At 39.1% G+C, this 19,117-nt stretch overlaps 1 protein-coding gene across 1 annotated transcript in view; it reads right to left on the reverse strand.

Moving 5' to 3' along the window:
* Positions 1-19,117, reverse strand: part of pcdh11 (protocadherin 11) — a 126,688-nt gene that overhangs the window by 46,522 nt on the left and 61,049 nt on the right. Inside the window, exons 5-6 of the mRNA XM_018669151.2 lie at positions 5,588-5,623; positions 396-594 (exon numbers count right to left, since the gene is read on the reverse strand). Of these exons, the coding sequence (XP_018524667.1) occupies positions 396-594; positions 5,588-5,623 (235 nt within the window). The remainder of the gene's footprint in view (positions 1-395; positions 595-5,587; positions 5,624-19,117) is intronic.

Below are 19,117 nucleotides of genomic sequence, written 5' to 3' on the forward strand. Positions count from 1 at the left end.
GTTTGCATATGTAATACAACTGAGATGGTTTCTGGTTTCTTCACAAAACGAAAAACTGAATAGCACAAGGAACACCACTTTATTTCCCTCTCACCAGTGCAACTCTCGTTCTTGCACCACAAAACTATTGTCCTACTTGTCTAAAGACTGACCTAACAAAAACATTAATGTGTAACTGGCTTGTTAGTTGTTATTTGACAGAAAATGGTGGCTCGTTAAGTGTCTGCAAGGCTGTGTTGTGTCTATGAAAATCACAGCTGTAATCTCAGTAAATAATTTTACTGTCTAAAAACACAGATGGGCACTCGCAAATTACGTTCACAAAAAAGAATCCCCAAAAAATAATAAAAATGGAACAGATTTGCTGTCTGAACATTACAAAACTCAGTACTCACTGGATTCGGGGTCTGAGTTTCCATCTCCCTCGGTGCGGCTGTTAGGTGATGTTTGCTCGTAGTACTCCTCCTGGGGGAAGTTGAGGGGGAGAGGCTGGGTGGTGCTGGCCGTGCTGCTGGGCTCTGGGTCTCCCAGCCCGCTATCGCTGCAACTCTCCTGGGAACCGTCCGGGAGATGGAACGTCACACGGCGCTGAGTCTGGAGCAAAAATAACAAACAAGAAATGTTGTATTAGAAAGAGAAGAGAATCCCATAAACACTACAGAAGTTAAGTGTGCATGAGAAGACCAAGTAAACCACTAAATTTCAACCTGGGATCCAGTTCTGTTGTACTGTCTGTGCTCACAGCATTGAAAAGTGACACTGAAAATAAATAAATAAATAAGCAAAAACATTTCTTCTTTTTTTTTCTTCCACAAACAGCATCTAGTTACTCTGGATAATCCATAGAACACAATAAGAAGAGTCTTCACAGGGACTATTTTTGCAGAAGTAAGTAGAGTGCCAAAGAAAACTGTTCACAGTCAGGTCTGTCCAGAGGAACAAGGACATTCCTTCTGGAGAGTCACATTGTTGTTGAATTTTTTAAAATGTAATATTTCAATGCTTTGAGCGCCACAATTGAAATTCCTTTCACCATTGTACTGAGGCGAGGACAGAAATCTCAGAGATGGATATCTCACAACCTAAAACCAAAACTATCAGCATGGCTGTAACACAACAGCCAAATGAGAGAATTTTTCTTATTTGGGTGAACTGGCCAAGCCTACAAAGCCATAGTGAGTCACTAAATGAATATAATCATCAATTCAAAGTTTGTTCCTTGATCCTTTGATCCTCAGTTACTACTTTTTTTGGTGTTTTCTTTACAAAACTCCCACTCATTTGTCAGTCACCATAAAGAACCACGTCTTTAAAAGCTCATTCCAGGGAAGCATGTACCTTGGTGTAAGAAAGCATCCTTTAAAGGGTATTCTCTCTGCTCCTAGAGAGAGTCTTGGCACACCACCACTGACAAACAAAGATTATTAATATCATCACGAGTGGCGACAACAATGCTTGTTTAAGAGTGACGGAGTACTGCGAGGCGGCATTTACGAGGGGAAATCCTTGCCTAATTGTACCAAGTGTTGTTGTTACACGTCCGGTGCTGCATCCATCATCTTCACCTGCTTTTAGTAGGAAAATATGCCAAAATTGCATCTTGTCACTGAGGGGACTAATTGAAACAGTGACCTCGTAACCCAAAAAATGATTTCTGGTCTGTTGAGTCTAGTGAATTACTTTTCAAGATAATAAACTGACTATAAGATTTATAATTGAGACTTCCTGTCCTGATAATAGATGGGCTGTGTATTAACAGGTTGAACTATGTCCTAGTTTTCCCTCTCACCCAATTCAGACACAAAAGAAGTGGAAATGTGTGTGGAGGCTGAGACTTTGATTTGTAAAGTCTTGGGGATCACAGGCGTGTGGGCATTTTCTTCTGAAAGGTGCAGGCCTCTTTGATTTCTCCCGAGGTTTACAGAAGTTCATGTTGCGACCTTTCTTCAGAGCTCAAAAAGAAAACACGTCCTGTATATGGGGGTGTCTGCTAGGATGTTTGCAATTCCTCCAGAAAACAAACCACACAGTTACAATCACTCATATTGTGAGGCATGCTGGGTAATCTGGAGACACTGCTGATTTCATTTTTACATTCGTTTTTTATTTCTTTTCCTTTGAGTTTGACAAAGAGAAAAATGAGGAGTGAGGAGATCTGACTTGGCTTTGAGGTAAAACTGGTAAAAAACTGAGCATTGTCGCAGTGATATATGCTGTGACTTGAATTCATGTCCTCACATGATTCCCTGCGTAACATCACACTGTATAGGGGCATAAAACACATAAAATATAATTACGCCCTCAGCTTCGGTTATTGCGGTGAATTTTATTCGCCCCATTATTCAAACTGATAAGAGATTTTTTTTTTCCCAAGAGCAAATACAACCGGAGCCCAAATGACTATCTTGATTTTCCTCATCGCTATAGCAACAAAAGCAATATGCAAGTCCTGAATTAAAAACATCATTAACACATGCTCCTTCAAGCTCAGGAGGAGGTGATGTCTCTGTGCGAACATATTTTTCCTTAGCCACTATAGTGCGTAGATAAAGCACTTATTGTTCTTTGATAAGATTAAATAAGGCTAGGAAAATAGAAGAGAGAGGGAGAGTGAAATAAAGTCTGGCACTAATGAAGGACAAACTGCCAAAAACCAAGTGCACAAAAAGCTTCATTTAAAAACTATCAGAGAGGGTTGACTAACCTAAATCCACACAATTAGCACCCTGAAAGCACAACTGAGTGCTTTTCAATGCTGTGATGTTGAAACAGCCAGCTAAATATTCTATTTACTTGATTCATCTAGATCCTGAGGCCACAAATCACTGTGTGTGTGTGTGTGTGTGTGTGTGTGTGCGCAAGTAAGAAAAAGACAGATGAGAAAGAAGGAGAAAAAGGGTGGAAAAAGGGCACACAGCCAAAGAAACAAACAGGAAAACACACACAACCTTCAACTCTTGTGTTAAGATAACTCAGAAACTAAAGCTTTTTGTTTCTGTTGTTTCCATTAGCAAAACACAGGAGGAAAACAGTTATCTGTTCACATGCACTGCTCTAATTTCTAAACCAAGAGGAAAATATATATGATGCAGGATTAAAATTAATCTCGCATTGACTGCATGCAGTGTGACGATCTGCTGCCAAACCACGAGGTGTATCTCTAAAGTTCTGCACAGGAAGGAATGTTTTTTTTTTTCTTTCTCCCCACTCTTCTCAGGATTTTATTCATTTTCTAAGACTGAGAAAAGACGAATACCTTGCTGGCAAAATCATATAGTCATGTGTGCCATGTTTGCCCACGCTTTCAAGTAGTCTAAATATCTACTTGTTCTCAAACAGTGTTGGCAGCTGTTTCTCAAATTACTGGAGGATGCACGCAAAAGCAAAGTCCAGGTTCCAGCAAAAGGAAGAGCCCACTTACGGAAGGTTGGCAGCTCTACAAAAAGCATGCTTCCTCTCCACATGATTCTAATTATTGGAAACTTGCTCCAACAATGGCATCCAGAATCTATTAGAACAAACAGCTGTCCGTGACAATTAGGATATAATCATTTTACATAAGGGAGTGTCTTAATTTTTAGGCTTCTGTTTATTCAAACCCATTCAAGTTGGTGCCAGATGTTGAGAAAAGCCTAATTTGATTTCACGATACACTCAATACTAAGTTGTTTAGCTACAATATTAATTACAATTAAATGCCATTAATGGGTCTTAAATAAATAAAAATTGTGCTCTCAGTGGTAATGACTAATGTGAATAAAACATCAGTGTTGAAAGACAAACACGACAAACAAAAACAAACATTCACAGAGGAGTCAAGGTGAGTGTTTTACTAAGCATTATCACTTATTTAAAGAAGCTGCCAGAAATCCATAAAGCAAAGACAAGCTGCGGTAAGAGATATCAAGACCAAACAAAGCCCGTTCAGCCAGATAAAACACTGCCTTGAGAAGTATGTACACAGAGATAAAATGAACAGGAGAGATGCATGCCAAGTTCTACCATATAACAAGCCAGCCAATCCAAAACCCTCCCTCTGGTAACCACCCAGACAATAGGCAGATGGGGCTACATTCACGGTTTACCGGATTAGAAGTCCGTTATATTTAGATGTAGAGGGAGGGGAGGCAAAGCGGCTGCCACCTTGTCCTTTGGTAGACCTCTTTGAGTTTTATTATTATATATACTCCCCACCACCACACCCCAGACTACCACTCTCTAGAAATAGCAAGGAAGCCAGTGCCGCACGGAGAAGGACTTGGCTGACAACCACCTCACTTTGAGTGATAAACAGGGACCACTTAGGAGTGAATCAGGGGAGATTGGCTCTGCCATTTCAGATAAGGATCAGCTTGCGGGCACACCTAGACCTGCATAAATCTGTTCAGGGGGAGATGCTGATTTGTCATGTCGCACATGTCTTATGTGGAGAAGAAAAAAATAGAAAAAGAAACAACAACAGCAGCATTGGCAAGATCCACAAGAAAAGAAAAAAAAATCTAAAACTACGCCACAGATGTCCCTATTCTGTTTGATGTCAAGACCGAGCAACAACCACAAAAATATATATATTTTTTTTTTCATTGTGGGTGCTTCTTTTCTTTTTGTACTTGCTGTTCCAGAGCAGCCTATTACGTGTGAGGTGAATATCCCACTGTGTGTGAAATGGTGAGTTAGCGGGAACATGCAAGAGGGAGGTGATTCTAGCAAGTGGGCCGAGAGATTACTGGGTGATTTTTGACAAATCAAATGAATTTTTTATCATTTTCATCTGTTATTTAGTCATCAGCTATGGCAATCTTCTGTGTGCAACGTGAACTATGACAGCATTAGTAATACTCTCTAGTTCTAGCTAAGTAAAATCTTACAAAAAACTAAACACACAAGCCATGTTGTACCGGAGTCCACAGTAGCAGCATTCAAAGTGTGTAAAGTGCTTGAGGGTCCTACTCTCATGGACCTAAGACTGGTGAACTCTGGGTACTCCTGTGTGTACATCTGCACATAGGCATATTCAAGTGGATTTAAAGTTAATGGTGTCTTGTGAGGGGGTATGAAATGTCCTTGAGCTGTGTTGAATAGGTCAGTTAAAGGTGCTATGTGTAAGTTTTTTTGCTATAACTACATAGCTAATAAATCATTGACACTTATTAACTCTAGCAGTGGAAAGCAGCACTTATGTTAACTCTTCTTTTGCTTCTATTTCTATCACTTTTTTCTCTTACTTAAAATACTACGTAGTTTGAAGGAAAAAAAAAATCCCTCATATCTTAAAACATTTATGCACCATTTTTCTGTCACATTCATACAGAAATAACCGGTGCAGTTTTACAGAAAGATATAAGAATAGCATAGTAAAAAACAAACAGTTAAGTCAAAAACAAGATAAATAGAATAGCTGTTGCTGTTGCATCTCAAAAATGTTTCTTAACATCTATCCCTCAGAGCCTCTCAGTGGTGACATGCAGATTTACTGTAGGTGTGACTTGTGTGTAAAATATACTGTAGTAACAGACCAAACTCCTGCACAGTATCATGCGTTAATAATGCTCATGCACATGCAAGAAAGAGCAGAGAACAGACTTACATTCACAGAGGTTATCTTGCCAAGTTGACAGGCTTCCTGCAAGGACAGAAGAACAGTCATTTCACATCACTGTCTGACTGCAACTTCTTAAAGTCAGTCAGAGTTCACAATTGACATCCTTATAGATTTGGGGGTTTAAAGTATTTTTTTTTTAAGTTGGAATTGAGATTTAGGATACATATTGATTTTTTTACTCAGACACAGAGTTTGTACAGCACATTTCCGTGCACAGTTGGCTCGCCAACAAACCAGGCTGCAGAGTACACACCCTCTTCCCAGAAATGTAAAGAATAGGGCAAACCTGACATCCTGACAACGCAAGCCATACAACTGACACTTTGATAAAGATGTTTTCTCTGCATGTCAGGGAGGAAAGTGAACAGAATATCAAATGGAGCATCAAAAATTAACAATAAACAGCGACAAGCTTCTAAATTGGGAACAAAAGACACCCGCAAGCCTGCAAAATAGCATCCTCTCTCTGGGGACAGAGATAACTCACAGAGAGATAAGAGTATTTAATTTTTAATCACCAATTTTGTTTTCTTTGTACTGTGTATAATAATCTGAGTACATGACTTGATTTGCAAAGAAAATAGAAGAAATCTGGCAGTGAGGAGCCACTTAGACAGGGGAGAAGCAGAGAGGACTGCTGGGATGGAACGGTAAAACAATGAACAGGAAACAAGTTCATGTCAACAGATTATCCCGCCATAATTGTTCACCAAGGGATGCTGCTACTGACTGAGTGATAGAGCAGCACACCCAAAGCTATTCATCAAGAACAAAATGGAGCTTCATGGTGGACAACTGAACAAAATTAAAAGTAAGGTCAAAAAACTTACGACTAATAACTGCCTTGCACAGTAAAACTACTGTGTTAGTATTTATAATTAGTGATGGTTGTAGCTTTTTTAAGAAATGCATGCAAATAACCATTTAATCATCTCATTGCCACGGAATATCTAGGTGCACAAATTAAAGTTATGCATACATGACTACACTGACAATGTTAACAAGGATATATCACTGACAGTTTGTCTCTTCTTTGACAGTTTGAAGTTCAGATTTTTCAGATATATATTTGACAAAATGTTGGTCATCATTTTTAGCAGTTATGGCCATTTTGGCAGTTCTCTGCTCTGTTCTATACCACCATCTACATTTTTCAGTGATGTGCTGAAAAAAAAAAAAAAAAGGTTTTGAGCTTAGTTTTTTTCAGCAAAAAATCTCTGATAAACCCCGTACATCACCCTCACTAAATGGCAGACTGACAAAGTTAGCGACAAGCTGGTTTACACTGACGAGTATTTGGCAGCTAAAAAGCCAAATATTTCACTCAAGAGTGGGTGGAGTCCAAAATAGAGCTAATAAATAGCACATATTGGACTGAAATTCACCAGGTAGACTGAAACGTAACTCTTAATGAATGAAGGTGTCTGCTTGATGCGTAATATAAGGCACAAAAGCTGCTGCCCTTCTATGTGAGCTCTGCATACATGTCCATTCATAAAATAAATACTTAACCTAAGAATTGTTTTCTCCAGTCCAGTCAACATACTCGTCGAGCATAAGAAAATTTGAAAAGTGATTATAAAAACAGGAATGCATGAGGGATTGATAAATTACATTAATGCTGTCTAGATTATCTCCACTTAAGATGAGGTGACAAGCTATGCAAAAACTGCATATAGGCACAATCTAACACATGACTGTTCTGCATATGTAGACATATTAAGACTGTGTCTAATATGTCTATAACCTTGCCATAAGCTAGTTAGCATAATTCACACTTTACCTATCACCACATAAGACTGACATTATGTCTTGATCTGCTATAGCACTAACCCCTATATATATATATTTTAATACTTTCCCCTCCTGTTTTGCATTTTTGAGCACACCAACATTTGTCAGGTCTGTTTGAGCAGTTACTCATTTGCATCCACTGACTGGTCATTTAAGGCAGGATTTTACTTGAGGCCACCATCAGGCAGTTGTTTCTTCTCCAACTAATGTTTTATTCAACATCTCGTGACACATACTTCAAGTTAGAGACCCTGCCAACCAATTAAATATATGATAATGTACATGAGGGATCTGAGAAGGTGACCTATGGTTGTCTTATATTAAGATGACATTCAAAATAGTAGTTGTACATTTGATTGCTCCAGACCACAAATGTGTGAGTTTCTTCTTTTTTTTCCCCTCTCTGTATGGATTGGTCAGTGACCTTCTCTCTGTATGTACGCCTCTCAAACTAGCGTTTTCAAAGCACCCACATGCAAGCCTGAGAGAGTTACGCTTAAGATAAGTGCATTTGTTGGTGAACCACATCAAAGTACAGAGGGATGTCTTAGTGAGCAAAGGCAGTGGAGCTTGAACCAAGCCTTTGATCACCCCAGGCACTCTGATCATTAAAATATTGGATAAATAATTGATTAAAAACACCAGACCTTATTGTGCTCAGTTTCTGTATCCAAATGTATCCCAATTTTTAGACACAGTTGCTGTACAATGAATAAATAGTAGATGTAGTTAAGACTGAAGGGAACACATAGTACACATTGTAGCACTATATAGCATTTGAAACAATGCGAGCAAAGAATTATATCTGATATTGCTGTAACGTGTAAAATGAGCTGCAGTGCAGTGTCTGAGTTCCACAGCACTGAGTTCCAGCATGAACCGGAGGCAGGTCGAAGTGCTGCTGCAACCTTTCTTCTCCAGTGCGGGTCTGTGCAGTGGCATGGCAGGTTGGCACTGAGGTACTAGAAGGACTGGATAATAATCAAAAGGCATAGTCAGAAGGTAGGTAAGAGTGCTTTCCAGCTGTGCGTAGGTGACTGGAGGGTAGCTAATATTACAGCTACAGTTGAAACTAAGCCTGCAGTGTGCAGGAGAAAGACAATAAGCCCACTGTGGGCATATCAGGGATATTAAAAAGACAATTTTCCATCAGGTTTTGTACATAGGCTAGTTAATCAATCTCCCTCAGTACATATACATTTACATTTAGAGTATAAAAGTGAATGTAAATTAATCAAGATTTATTCCAGTTATAACTACTATATCTCTCAGCATAAAAAAGAGAGAGAGAGAAAAAGAACTAGGGTCCATTACACTAGACAGGGTTCACTGTCTATATATTTGACAAAACTATTGGGTTCCTTAGCATAAGCACAGTTTTAGACATCAACCTTACACTGAGACCAACATGTGGCAACAGATTTTCCAACAGTATAAGTTGAAGGCGAAAAAACAGAAACTCATGTGTGGGAGTCTGTGTCACGGGTCAAAGAGAGGCAACAACAAACATGGCAAACCTCTTCCTTTAGGTTATTGACAGTATTTGGTGTGCAGTTTCATCAAAGGCTGAGCTAATATTTAACAGGTGAGACTTCATGGCATCAAATTCTAATTTCTTCAACCTCTGAACAAATTCTAGCAGGTTAAAAAAGCCATTACACTAAAAAATTAATATATATCCAGAGAACCCATTGTACCCACGCAGGAAAATAATCAGAGGTGTTGTTTTCAGGACCAGGCATCTTTAACTACACAACCAATCAAATAACTAGCTGGATTTCCAAGGTCTTGTTATTCCAGTTTCTTTGACCTCTGTGAACTTGATGACACTGAAGACTCTCTACATGAGGTTACTAAGGAAAGACAGCCAACTTGATATTCCTAGTTCTCATTTTCAGCAATTACTAAGGCTGGTGTCAAAATATCTGTTGGATTCAGGAGGACCTATTACACAATATTATAATCATACAGTAAATTAAACCCAGCGTTTATCCATTTCTAAAAAATATGTCCTAGCTGAACTGGCTGACCCCTGCACTCCGTTAACAGTAGGGACAGCATCACAATACAAAGCTTTGTTGAGTTTTCTCCATTAATATTAAGTTCAAAGTTTAGAAAAAAAAAGGTCCATCAAAGTGCTCGCTGCAGTTTGTGAAAATAATTTTTAGACTGTATGATGTGATAACTTCAAGCTGCACTGAAAGCCTTAAAACCTCTCATCCCTGCGGTCCTCATGCTCCTAATGGTTTAACACTAATGAGATCTGCTGCTCCCGTCTCTACAGCCTCCCACGTAACAGTTTATTTCATAGTGTAAATACCTTTGAAGGTGGGGAGAAGCACAGAGCAAGGCAAAGAGACAGGAAGCTTGCTAGCTAGCCACAGTCTCTTGAGCTGCCACAGCTTGCGGATTTCACATTTGTTATGACACCCGCTTGGGGTTCATTGGTGAGGCTCTCTACAGTATGCTGCTGTTCAATTCTACTGGTCTCACCACATGAAGTTGGTGAAAATAATGGTCAAGAAGGACTTGTCAGGACTGCTCTGTATTCCAGAAATGTCAGTGCAGCACCACACAGGCCACGATTTAAGCTGTTCTGGAGAGGGTGGGAGAAAAGCATGTGGCCTGCTATCATGCGGCTATCCCCGCAGGATGAGATGGATGTGTCTGAATTTATCAATAGGAAAAGAAATGACAGCTTTGTCAGGTGGCCATGTCACCATCACACACATGCAGACATATGCACGCATAATACAAATATTCACAGTGGAAAACTTCGACGTGAACGCCATCTGCTCGTGTGCGGAGGCACAAGAGACGTGACTGTCTCAGCCAAGAAACAGTGGGCAGAGTTCAAGTTTACATCCCTTATATTTCTGGCAAACGCAGCATGTCTTAGACAGTGTGATAAAACTGTTGCAAACAAAACACCTCCTCATCAAAAGGGGCTAATAAAGTCTTCAATATACTTAAGTGTAGCCTTAGATAAATAGAATCCCCATTTCCCTTTGCATTGGTGTTCAGTTGTCCGAAGTGTATTGATGTACTTATTGACATTCAATAAAGGGAAACCCTCTCAGCAAACCACACAGAGTGGTGTAAATCCTTTACACTTCTTGAGTGTGCACAAGTAGCAACTTTCCTCTAACACAATTACTAGACAGCAATAATGTCACAGTGTGTTCGAACCAATTTTGATTTACAAGTAGACAACATGTTGCCTTTTCATCAGCTTATTATTATTAAGTGGTCTGTATGTGTGTTTCCCCCTGGACAACCCCCCCCCCCCCATCTTGCTTCACTCTTAGTGAGGTATTGATCCTCCCAGTGTACCGGCCCCTCCTGATTTCATTAGGCTAGCTGCTGTTAATTACTCCACACTCTAACCTTTTGCTGTTTCATTTGGACCGACAAATTGGGTGAATTAAAAAAAAGGGGGAGGTAGGAAGAGGAAAAGAGAGAAAGGAAAAAAAAGCTCCCTGGCAGCTGTAGTGGTGGACCCCCCTCCCTCTCTGTGGCGCTCGTGTCAGAATCCCAAGCGGCGTAATAATTAAAAAAGTTCATCAATGTTCTCTTTGCTCATCAAATTATGCAGAAGGAGGCTACTCCAGTAATTGTTGCAGAGGATTCATTTACGAAAACCATACCAGCTAGATCTAGTATGGTTGTCTGGGGATTTGGAGAATTATGCCATTTTCACTTCTTTATGTATTTGTAAAAGGTTTCTCAGCTTCAAGCAGGCTGATCATTAGAACACATTTTATTCATTTATGCATAATTATTTACAAGGATCATGTGACAGTCACAGCTAACTTCTAAATTTTGTTTTATACTTAATCAAAATGCAGCACCCCTCTTGACTGACACACCAATTTGTCTTCTTAGTGGAGGTATTAAAAGAGTATGATATGACACATAGCTGCAAAGTTATAATTAGACCTCATTTAATACCTTATGTCATGAGATTACATGCGCAGTGCATGGCATCCAAAGCATGCTTAAATCGCAGGGGATGTAATTGATTAACCATATGAGACTGGAAACCAGATGATGAGGATGATGCTCTAAATCCATGTTAAATCAATATAGCCACTTCCTACACATCGAGGGATTATTGACAGAAATTACTACCAGCTGTAATTGCTGACTTACAACACATCAGATAATTTCTGGCTTGGTGCATCAACGTGTTTATGCGAACAAGTGAGTCAAAAACATCCCTTTGCTGCGACTGCTTTAAGTAATCACCTGCTTTAAAGTGGGACAATGTTTCAGCATTGGATACATTACCAACCAAGCAAGTGACATTTATAGGATCTTCTGGATCCTTAATATGAGAGATGCCCTCTCCTCAAGGTTGAATACATTCTAGTTGAAAAGATTCTACATGATGCAGAAGGAGCCATTCAGAGTACTCCCTTTGGCTGAGATAATAACTTCATCATAATTAGCTTGTGGTGCTCAGGAGTGTTGAATTGTCGGTTGCAGTGGGATCTGGGCTGATTTATTGCTTGATTTAATTACGTATCAAAATTCAATTAGACGTGCTTTCAACCAAATTCAAAGTGAGTTTTGTCAAGCTGTCCCTTGAAATCAGGAGCAGCTTGAAGGACATCCTTTCATAATGCTGTGACATCTAACTTAACAATTATCGCTTACCAAAAATCACTCGTGCTAAAAAAATGAAGATGGGAATAAAAAGAAGGCAACAAAAAATTGCTATGCCAGTTTTTAGAGGCAATGAGCTTTTTTACTCTTCCTTCACTTGTTTCACATCTCAGCTGACATCAAACAGCATCAAATAGTGTGAAACAGACCTTGATTCAGTAGTGATGTGAAGAAGGCAGCAGGTACTTTACCAAGTGAAGATACATGACAAAATGCTCTTTGAGGTTGACTACAGCTGAGGAAGTGTCTGGCTTTCTTTACCCACATCACTCACTGCCTGCTCACCCCCCTTTTTGCTCCAGACTACACTAGGGAAAAAAAGGGGAGCTGTTTTGAATAAGTGTCACACCAGCCTCCAAGAACTACATTGATCTTTACTACTATGCAAATTCAGGATGTCATGGTGTCTATGCTAAAAAGCCAAGGAAAGGAAGGATATTTGAGCCGGAGGTCTCTGACTGAAGTGTAGTCCTTTACCAGTCCTGTAAATACACTCATTGACAATTTTATTAGGTACACCTTTGTAATGCTGTGTGGGGCCATACTTGAACCTCAGAACTCCCCCCTACAACACCCCCCCACCCCTTTTTTAAAGCATTGATTCAGGAAGGTGCCAGAAATATTCCACAGGGATTTTGATCTATACTCACTTGACAGAGCAGTTTTTGCAGTTTTTCAGTGGCGAGAATTCTGTGAACATCCCACTTTCCCTCATCCCAAAAGTGTTTTATTAGGCTGTGATCTGGGGACTGTGCACAGACCATTGGAGTAAAGTAAAGTAATTTCCTGGAACCGTCTTGAGACAATGATACAGCATCTTGCTAGAACAAAAACAAAAAAAAAAAAAAAGTACACTGTCAATACAAAGGGTTGCACCTGGTCAGCAACACTGTTCTCTGTATTTATAGAAGCAAAAAATATCATGAATACACCGAGTATTGGCAGACATGAGGCTTTGTTTCCTACAGTATTAAGTATTCATTGCACTGCAGAAATGAGCCCCTTGCCCTGCCTTACCAACAACATGCAGAGTTACACACTTAATCTATATATGGCTAATGTTAATGCTTTGCTTTGTGTTTATCTCATACATGTGCAACAATATTGTATTTAATGTTACAATATACAGCAATTAAAAGCTACTTTTTTGTGCCACAGAGTTTAACTGAAACTGTAAACATCCCTATTTACAGTGGTTGTGGCTTATTGCTAGTAGCTGCATTAGCCACATTTGGCAGAAACTGTTCTTACACCATTAAAGAAATGCTTGAATTGCTCCTTATGCCACCAGCATTTCAAGCCCCCTTGTTAGTCTGGGTAACATACATTCATATACATTCATCAAAACAGTCTTGGCTATTGTTTTCCGTTCATCAAACATCAGCAGCAGTCAGATGCCAACTGCTGAGGGTGAATCTATATACTCTCACAATTTTCAGCATTCACACCTACTGACACTACACAAAAGGTGATTTTTTTTCTCTCCAATAGATAAATTAGCACTTCACACCTACGGTCCCTTGATTTGATTTTGCTTTGTTCAGCCCTCCAACCTGAACAACCATACAGGCCAAATTGTCCATACCCTCTCATATGACCCATAGAAGCATCTCCTGAAATAGCACTACAGCTGCTGGCGTACAGGACCTTCATTGTCATGGTTACTATAATTAACATATTGGTAAGCATATGGAACAATCACGGTTTGCTTAGTTTTGGCACAAAAACAACTTGATTAAGTTTCATGGTTTGGGCTGAAATAAATACTTTCCTAAAGTTATAGGACCTTTGCCGTCATGGTTACAGTGATGAACATGTAATTTAAGTTGTGACACAGTCATGGATAAAACACGACAATGACTATCAAACAGAACACTCCCATGTTATGGGACTGTGTTTTGTTGACCTATCCATCCACCCTAACCTCCTACTCCTAACTTTGTTGCTAATTATACTACGTCACCTCGCTTTCTCCTTGGCTCCCGTCATAAATACTACGGCCACTAGATGTTGCTTGACAATACAACGTAACTATGGGTTGTAATAAGCTGCTTGCGCAGATGACCTGGGGGCTCATTTACTTACAGCACGACAATCTGGTTGGGTGACAGAACGTCAGCTGTGGCTGTCACAGTCGATGATGATAATCTTATGATGATCTTATTGCTGCATAACAATATCCAGACCTTTGCAAGTGACAGCCACTGCATTATATTACAATATTAGAAACACATTTCCTGTCTAGGCAAAGCTGGACAGAGCAGAGAAATTCTGTGAAATGACGCAAAAAAGACTCAGCAGCAGCATTCCATATTCACTTTGTATGCTATGTTATGGTTCATACATCTGCTGTTTGGTTATGTTTATCTGTAGCTACAAGGAATGAAGCATTGCTGCCCTGATTAGATGTTGCTGCTGACTCAAAGATAAACCAAAAGGATGGGCAGACAGACAGATGGGCTACATCTTCTTTTTCAAAATGACACATAAAGTATTGATCATTTCTGCTACCATTAGGCTTGAAAATACACTTGAGTAATCTGTTAAGTGGGCCTTGGTTTGAAGAATACAAAACCCTGTGATGTTGATACCAAGTGGGATAGATCCATGTGGCAACAGAAACAAGGATTTGTGAGACAAGTAAAGATTTCTCTACTCTCCAGAGACCCAGTTTTAATGATCACATGCCTGCTGAGGCTTCTATAATATGTTTAGTCCATTTCAAAGTTTTGTCCAGTGTGTGTTAGTATGCTGATCTTGACACCACCTCCACATTCCAGCAAATGTTCTTACTGATTAGGACGCCTTGGATGTTGGTGTAGCATTTGACTGGAATCAAATTAGACATGCTGATTTTGGTGACACATGCTAGGAACCCACAGTTTTAACTGGACAGTGAGTGAACCTCTCAACGATGTCTGCATGTCCTGTCTGCCTGCATAATGAGTCACAAAGGCTTGACTCACTGTCTGAAGGAGAGAGCTGCATTAACAGGGAGGTACGTGTAATAAAGTGGCCACTAAGTGTACTGTCAGAGAGGAACTGTGGTGGGAAAGAGACCGGAAAGCCCCTTGATGTGTCGAAACGTCATTTTATCAGGATTTTCCTGCTAATGTGAATTGTTCAGCCGTTTGATCTTTCTCCCACTGAAACGCTTGACAGCTTCCTTCATTGAGACTGACAGAAGCATTGTCCATAGACTGTGATGTGCAATGACATGAAGTATCACAGGCTCATGTTTGAAGCAAAGAGCCCGAATCATTGTCATTCACTGACAAACATGAAGCACAATGATGATACTGATTAATGATTCTCTGAACAGTTATGGAAATGATCTCCTGAAAACTGGGAGTTGCTTCTGACTTAAATTTGAACACACGACTGATATAAGTTTCAATGAGATCCCCAGAACAAGAAGTTAGAATACTGCTATAGTTGTTTTACATATCATATTAATGTTTCTAACAATAACAACCTTCTTTCTACCGAAGTGTTGATGGGTGTCACTTCACAAAGACTGCATTTGTTGCTATTCTAGTGTAGTGTAGTCTCATCACTATGCAGAGCTCAACTTATGTCTTAAAAGGTGAAATTTAACATAGATATAACTAGCATCTACAACTATTTACTGCACCATCGCTTTTACCTGCATAGTAGATCACAACCTGAACTACTGAAGATGTTACTGTCTCTAAACAAAGGACAGCCTAGTTAGATGAATCAATCATCTTATATCCATTACTATGTTATTCCACTTTACAAACAGCCATCAAAACAGCCATTCCTACCATGGCCAATGAAAGGAATGTTAAGTTTAAATAACTGAGAGAGTATAGTGTAATATCCAAGTTAGACTGATGTTTTTTAGCTGCAGCATCACATTGTTATTTGTATTTTCACACCTCATAAATATATTTTGAGAGTTTTGAATGATGCTGTCAAGTGACTGTCAACTGCTTTTATATATATATACTGTAAATTAGGTATTTTTTGTACAGTATCTTTCCTTTCAGTCATTTGCTCTCTTTGTGCTATGGACAAAACAAGAAGAGATAGTGCAGGTTGTAAAAAAAAAAAAAAAAGCCCATGACACCCAGGCAAGGTCATGTGTTTACTTCTCCTGGTGAAATGGTGATAAAAACCAAAGAACAGCCAGTAAAACAGGCCAATAGACATGATTTTTTTTAAAGAGGGTGACTGTGAACACAGAAAAACATTAACTGCTGCTTAATTACAGTAACATTCGATACGCACAGGACTTCAGAACTACTTTGACCACTGCTGCTACCGATAAAATATTAACAGTCAACATACTCAATATTCAGGAAGAGACACTACTACTTCCACCATCTCCAGTGAGACCAGAGCCCAAAGTTCATGAATATTTTCTCAGGTAATCCATATGAATGTGAAAACTGAGCAAGACATTTACTAACTGTCTTTGGTTACAGAAAATCTGTCTACATATTTCCAGCTGTTATTGGAAGTTAAATATTTCTAACCATATGGTGACAAGTCAGTAAAGCTGTAAAATTAAATAGTAAATCAGGGCACGATTTTTCTCCCAGGTTCACAAATGATGGCTTCTATGTATAGCATACATTTTATTAAATATTTTCCTGACAACTTGTTACTGTAACTGTCAACTCTTGAGAAGGAACACAGACAATCCTTCTTGCAAAGCCAGTGGCGCAGGCTTGGTAAAACATTGATAAAGCACAGAGACAAGGCTCACAGCCATATCCCCATTTGCTCCGTGCATATCTTCCTCAAATATGTTGATGTCAGTTTTTCTGGCAGAGCAGTCAGTTAAAAGTGTGCCATTGATGTAATTCAAAAGCCACCGAGTACAGAGCTGTCTCTCTCTCCCCAGTCTGCCTCACCCAATTGGGGTCCATCACCATCACCAAAACAAACTTCTCCTCACTGCCAGGGTAATTTTTCCTCCTCTTCCACCACTGAGCACCAGTCATATTAATATCTTTGTAGAAGGCAAATGTGTGCTCCAGGAGGCCGGTCCCATGCGCTTTTTTTTTTTCCCCCCACAAACCTCTTGCTGTTTCTCTGGCCACAGCCAAGTGCATTAACATATGTTCTCACAGTGCACAGTGCTACTCTGCATTGGTAAATGCCTTATTACAGCAAGACCTGCTCAGTGCTCTTCCACTGAATATCCATAAGTAGTAAAACACAGCCATATCTGCCCACTCAGAACAGTGGGGATGTGTCTCACATGACAGGGGGGCTCCTTAACATTTAGTCAGAGGCCCTCTTTGTGAAATTGATATTCCTCCCACTCACAGCAATGGCGGGTGGTAATAATGACAAATAAAGGCAATATTGCTAGTGCATGGTACACACAGAGCGTAATAAGGTCATCTGCTGGTTATGTTTTTTTTGTTTTTCCACCCGTATTTATGCCTTTTTAGCATGCAGAGTCAAATTCTCTCAGTATGACTTACATCTCCAAAGACTACGCCAGTGTGAAATATGCAAAGGCAGAGAGTGAGAAAAATATCCTGAGCAATGCAGCATGTTCCTGCCTAGAGAGCTTGCACACTTGTAATCATTTCCAAACTGCAATTTCCTCTTATTATTCCATTTGTTTTGTTGTTTTATTTTATTTTATTTTCCTTTCTGTCTGAGGTAAAACAAATGCATTTTAGAGATCTTGAAAACTGTGTCACAGAATTGTGTTGTTTACAATTGCAAAATTGGGAGATGACATTCACTATTGCCTAAACAGTCTTTTAGCATACTACAGTATACTGAATAAAGTAAACTAGCAGGAGGAAAAATAATGAGCCACATTGAGACACCTTTCCTAGTATCACAGGGTATTTTTGACAAGGCATTGCTTGTTTGCAGTTAATCTAACTGATGAGTGGATATGTATGAGTTTGGTTTAAAACTTAAACAAGCTCTTCAGTTCATAAAACAAAGATGTGATGACATTTGGGAAAATACTAAACAATTTAACATGAATTAGAAATGCAGCTTGATTAGCACCTACAGTGAAAGTGTTCCAAATTGTGAAACTGGAGAATAGACAACACATTCACTAGGCTTATCTGTGAAAGCAGCTTGCTGATGATAATGTTGATTGCAACTAAAATATGGCTTTGGGTAGAATGTGTTTGCAGATATCAACCGGCCACTGGGGTCATTTGAGTTAGTATGCTCGCGGTCATTGGCTCCTTGGGAGTTTTTCTCTCTTTCTTTTTTTTGAAATTTATTTTTCATTTCTAATTTGGGCGATCTTTGTTCCGTCTGCCAGAGACGCAGTTGTGCTATGTTGATCTGAAGAAACACACACACTAAAAGAATGTGTATCAAACACCACAGAGAACTTGTCTTATTCTTGCACAAAGAACTGAGGGCTGGCATCCATGTCATCCCACAGCACTGCACTGATTTATAATGGTTGGGAGGAAAAAATAAGAGGCCAGGGTACATCACTGAAACATGAAGGCATTGAATAATACTTTGCTCATGAATAAAATCATTAAAAGAAGCTCTTTTATAACTTAGACCATAAAAATGAATCTTGAACATTTTATGATTAATGCTTTATCTATAAATTACAGGTTTTAGATTTCAAAGGTTTTTTTTTTATTTATATATATATTTATGTTTTTAGTTATTTATTATCTTATTCTGGCTTTGACAGGCCAGATCACCTGAGGACACAAGTTCTGTTTGCTTTAACTTTTGAGATCTATTTCTTAGACAATCTCGTTTGGGCTGCACCACTGTGCAAACTAATGAAGCCTCAAAGGCTTTGTTGAAGTCATTAAACATGGAAATCTAACTACACAGTTTCCTTCTAATGGCAAACAATTACATGACAACAACCTGGCCAGGAAAATCAATGTCTGTGAAAAAGAATTTAGTTGCATTGTTTATGTTTCAGCTGGGGGAATTTCATGCCTGTCCAAGTTATTCGATATACCTGACTGGTCATTCACAAAATTATGGAACATTATATATATATATATATATATATATATATATATTATTTTTTTTATTAGGATGTGATGGTTCTTCATTTAT

The sequence above is a fragment of the Lates calcarifer genome, linkage group LG8, assembly GCF_001640805.2.
Source record: "Lates calcarifer isolate ASB-BC8 linkage group LG8, TLL_Latcal_v3, whole genome shotgun sequence".
Lineage (NCBI taxonomy): Eukaryota > Metazoa > Chordata > Actinopteri > Centropomidae > Lates > Lates calcarifer.